At 42.7% G+C, this 5087-nt stretch overlaps 1 protein-coding gene across 1 annotated transcript; it reads right to left on the bottom strand.

Annotated features, from left to right (window-relative positions):
- Positions 1-1007: 1007 nt before the first annotated feature.
- On the bottom strand, positions 1008-3238 carry LOC145008177 (uncharacterized). The gene is made up of 3 exons (XM_078966803.1): positions 2929-3238; positions 1918-2515; positions 1008-1572 (listed from the first exon to the last, which is right to left on the bottom strand). Exons 1-3 carry the CDS (start codon positions 3236-3238, stop codon positions 1008-1010), a joined length of 1473 nt encoding a protein of 490 aa, XP_078822929.1.
- Positions 3239-5087: the final 1849 nt, after the last annotated feature.

The following is a 5087-nucleotide window of genomic DNA, read 5'->3' as shown; positions in this document are numbered from 1 at the left end:
ATGTCCTCCAAGGTCTGAATCGTCCGCTCACTCTGCCCGTCAGTCTACGGATGGAAGGCGGTGCTAAAATGTAATCATGTGCCCAACTCCTCTTGAAACTTCCTCCATAACCGAGAAGTAAATCGGGTGTCCCGATCGAAGACGATAGAAACGGGCACCCCATGTAATGAGACAATCTCCTGAACAAAGATCTCGACTAATTTCTCCGCCGATGAGCTCTCCATTATAGCCAGAAAGTGAGCACTCTTAGTCAAACGATCAACAATGACCCATATCGTATCGGCTCCTCAGGTAGTTCTTGGAAGTTTTGTAATGAAGTCCATGGTTAGATGCTCCCATTTCCATTTAGGAATCTCCAATGGTTGCAACTTCCCATGCGGTTTCTGGTGTTCCGCCTTGACCTTCCAACAGGTCATACATTCTTCCACAAATCCAGCCACACCATTCTTCATTCCATGCCACCAGTAAGCCTCATGAAGGTCCCGATACATTTTAGTAGCACCAGGATGGTTAGACAATTTTGACTTATGAGAGTCATCCATTAGGGTTTTCTGATTTCCCCCGGTATATGGAACCCAAACTCTACCGTACCGAGTCAGCAAACCCCGCCCGTCTCATTCCATCTTAGGCAACTCTTTCCCAATCTTCTCACGCTTGATGTTTTCCTCCAGTATTGCCATCTTTTGGGCATCCCAAATTAGATCTAACAAAGACGAAACCATCGTGATCCGGAGACACTTAGTTCGAATCGGTTCGGCATATTGTTTACGACTGAGAGCATCAGCTACCGCATTAGCTTTACCAGGGTGGTAGTGAATTTCACAATCATAATCTTTTACCACATCCAGCCATCTAATCTGCATCATGTTCATATCCCGCTGCTCAAACAAATATTCCAGACTCTTATGGTCAGTGTATATGATAAACTTAAATCCATCGAGATAGTGTCTCCAAATCTTAAGAGCGAAAACAACAGCCCCAAGCTCCAAATCATGAGTGGGGTAGTTTCATTCATGGGGTTTCAACTGTCGAAAGGCATAGGCTATCACCCTATCTCGTTGCATTAACACGGTACCAAGACCCTGAAGTGATGCATCACAGTAAACCACCATATCCTCAACCCCATCAGGTAAGTCCAAAATCGGAGCATCACACAATCGTTTCCTTAACTCATCAAACACCAACTGCTGCTTCGGGCCCCAAACGAATTTCACTGATTTCTTGGTCAATCGGGTGAGTGGTAAGGTGATTTTAGAGAAATTTTCAATGAACCTCCAGTAATAACCGGCTAAACCCAAGAAACTGCGAATTTCAGAAGGTGTTTTTGGAATCTTCCATTGTTTAACCGCATCAACCTTGGCTTGATCGACCTTAATACCGTGTTTGTTTACCACATGCCCTAAGAACTGAACTTCTTCCAACCAAAATTCACATTTTGAGAGTTTAGCATAAAGCCTTTCTCTTGCCAGAGTTTCTAGAATCTCCCGAAGGTGTTGCTCATGCTCCTCTTTGCTCTTAGAATAGAACAAGATATCATCTATGAACTTTATGACCGAACGGTCAAGCATTAGGCTGCACACCCAGTTCATGAGATCCATAAATGTTGCGGGTGCATTGGTGAGCCCAAAAGGCATCACCACGAATTCAAAGTGCCCATAACGAGTACGAAATGCTGTTTTCTCAATGTCTTCTTCATGAACCCGCATCTGATGGTAACCGAAACGTAAATCAATCTTGGAAAACCAAGATGCTCTCTGAAGCTGATCGAAAAGATCGTCAATACGTGGCAACGGGTGCCTATTCTTTATAGTGCGCTTGTTTAGCTCCCTATAATCAATACACATTCGCTGGGATCCATCTTTCTTCTTCACAAAGAGAATAGGAGTACCCCAAGGCGAGCAACTTGGCCGTATAAACCCTTTATCACTTAGTTCTTGAAGTTGATCTTGGAGCTCTTTCTTTTCAGGTGGTGCCAAGCGGTAAGGAGATTTCGCTACCAGAGTCGCACCTGGCACCAAATCAATGTGAAACTCCACTTGCCAAATTGGTGGCAAGCCAGGGAGTTCCTCCGGAAAGACATCACTGAATTCGGAAATGATAGGAACGTTGTCTAGTGCTATAGCAGAAGAGCAAGAAGCCATAGCCAGGCAGGGAATGTCTCCCTGAATAATAAGTTCTACACCTCTAGGGTTTCGAACATGAACTTGCTTCTTACGATAGTGGATTTCCGCATCAAACGCATCAAGCCAATCCATGCCTATGATAACGCATAGATCTAGGATCGCAATAGGGATAAGATCAATAGGGAATTCAAATCCAGGAAAATCGAGAGTGCAACCCCAATAAACATCAGTGACATAAATAGTACAGTTGTCAGCAACTTCGACAACCATTGGGCAAGCCAATTTTCCGACACTACACCCTAAACGATTAATAAACGTGCGAGATACAAAAGAATGAGTAGCACCGCTATCAAACATAACAACAGCGGGCTCAAAATCTAGCAAATAAGTGCCTGACTTACCACATACAATCATGAAAACAATTCTAACTACCATTTATTAAATAATCCCAGGAGAGAAAGGAAAAAAATTTACCTGCCACTGTCGCGGTAATCATCGGCTCATCCGCAGTCTTCTGGTGAGCACGACCTCATGTCACCATAGTGGGTCCCTTAAAAGATGATGTAATTGCAGGATTTGTACCCCGCCTCCTTTACCAGCCTTCAACTTTGGGCATTCGGGCTTCTTGTGTCCCATCTCGTTGAAGTGATAGCAGACAGGAGCAGCAGAAGTAATCTGAGGAACTACCTCGTAGGGGGAGCCGTACAATTCTTCCAATGATGCCCTGACTCTTTGCAGTTGTAGCATAAAAACGGATTTTTCTCGCCCTGAACTAAAGACAGCCTGTACTCATACATTGACTTACCACCCTGCTTTTGCTTTTTCTGGGCATCTTCGGATGTCTTGGAGAAGGTGTCATTGGCCTTCCTCTTGGACTGTCTCTGCAACTCGATTTCCCTCCTCCTCGTTGCATCCATGATCGCGGATAAAGTCGGAAACTCCTGCATGCTAACGAATTCCCGAATCTCGGTACGTAGAATGGCAGTGTATCGACTGACCAACCAGGTCTCGTTCCCAACAAACGAGGGACAAAAAGATAGCATCTCCAAGAACTTGGCGTTCAGGTTGCTAACAGACTCGGTAGTTTGCTGTAAGGCCATGAACTCTTGCTGCATCCGCTACTGCTCCACCTTAGGCACATATTGTGCCTCGAACCTCTCCACAAATTGGGCCCAATACATAGCCCTCACTTCTTCTTCATTTAATAGAGCGGTGATGGTGTTCCACCATGTCTTTCCCCTTTTTCGCAGCTAATTCATGGCGATCACAACTTTGTACTGGTCCGGACACCCAACAGTCATGAAGGCGCCCTCGACATCTGACACCCAGTGCTTAGCAGCAACTAGGTCAGATTCACCGTTCCAAATAGGAGGGCTACACTTGCTGAACTTCTCAAAGTAGTATGCCAAATCCCGAACGGGCGGAGCCGGTAACGCTCCCTTGGGAATAGCTGCAAGGCGCTCATCTAGAAGAGCTCTGACCTGGTTGATTATGTCATTGGTCAAACCTGGGATTAGTTCGTTGAAAGCGTTATTGAATTCCTTAGCGACAATATTCCTAACTTGCTCCATTTGGAGCTGATTAAGTCGAGCAGGCGGAGCCATCTGTATGCGTAGAAGGAGGAAAATATTTAGAAGTAATTCAGCCTAGATATTTCTAGGAAGACGAAACACTCAGCTTGCCGAACATTTCTCAACCTTACCCCAACCCGAAACCAGCACCGGTATTTCAAATAGTAGGGGCCCTTCTACTACCTTCCACACAAGTTCCAATTTCACATTCGCGTCTAGTTTGAAAATTTCCAGCTCGCTCTAGCCGTTAATTTTACAACTCTCTCACATGTCAACATTAAATAAGTGTGTAATGTAACATTTTAAGACTAGTAGAATCCAATTCATAGTCAACAATTTAACATAAACATTTAACATAAGAAATAAGGCTTATTTGGTTGGCCGACTGGCACACCGCGACATCTTCCACTACTAGTATTCAGAAAGTTTGAAAAATATTTTAAAAAGAAAATAAACTCTTATAGAGCCTCAAATTTGAATCTAGAACATCCCCAAGAATGCCTACTTCCCTCAAACTTTGGCTCTGATACCAACTTGTGACACCCAAATTTTTGCAAAAATTTTAAACTTTTAAAACCCATCTTAAATTAAATTAAAACAACTGAAATAGTCATAACATAATCCATCTACTTAATAATCATATAAAAATAAGTGCAGAAGTAATAATAATAATAAGGTCCCAACAAAAATAACTAGTAGCGATGTCCCGGTGCTCCATGTCAAGCCTTAGCCTCTTTAATCTTAACACTTGAAAAGTTATAAGGGAAACCGTAAGCACAAAGCTTAGTGAATTGAAACACAGACATTGTACTAACAATCATATTTACTAACCCTAATCCATTTTCCAATTATAGTTGTATAATAAGGGTAAAGAACGAATCAACGCCAGTAATACAAGAAGGACTTGTAGGTTTGAGCCGCACCGGGAAGATCCCGTATCACTTGGCCCTAATCACCGCACCTCACGATCAATATTACGTTGGTGATCTTACCTACCCACCGCACTGGTAAATCTGTATCCTTTGGTGGTGTCCCCATATCCATGATTAGTTACATACAGTGCACATGTACGAATTAAAAAATACTTATATAACATGATTTTATAATAAATTCAAATAATCACACACGAGCTAACTAGCAAACACAATCATCAATACAACGGTATGAGAGAACTCGCCTTGAGTGAGTAGTAAGGATAGCTAACAATCAAATAATGCTACCAAGCTTGAGCAAACTTCAAAAACTCACCTAAGAAGGACTAAAGGTTAGAAAGGAGAAGTAATGAAGCTATGAGTTGAGAAAAGAGTAATCACAACAAGGTCTCTAAAACAAACCTTCTGTTCAAAACGGATTTACTCCAAAATCTAAAACAGAAACATAGCTTTAACTAAAC

Source organism: Lactuca saligna, chromosome 1 (assembly GCF_052625555.1).
Source record: "Lactuca saligna cultivar CGN05327 chromosome 1, ASM5262555v1, whole genome shotgun sequence".
Lineage (NCBI taxonomy): Eukaryota > Viridiplantae > Streptophyta > Magnoliopsida > Asterales > Asteraceae > Lactuca > Lactuca saligna.
Note: the sequence above shows the minus strand (reverse complement) of the source record. Positions and strands in the feature narration are given on the sequence as shown.

Excerpts from the sequence above, each read along its gene's own strand:
- LOC145008177 (XM_078966803.1), bottom strand. The coding sequence starts at position 3,238 with ATGCAGCAAGAGTTCATGGCCTTACAGCAAACTACCGAGTCTGTTAGC. Across the intron at positions 2,516-2,928 it reads GAAAAAGCAAAAGCAGGGTG|GCACTTATTTGCTAGATTTT; the intron begins GTAAGTCAATGT and ends GTGGTAAGTCAG. Across the intron at positions 1,573-1,917 it reads CAAGAACTAAGTGATAAAGG|CCTAATGCTTGACCGTTCGG; the intron begins GTTTATACGGCC and ends CTGGGTGTGCAG.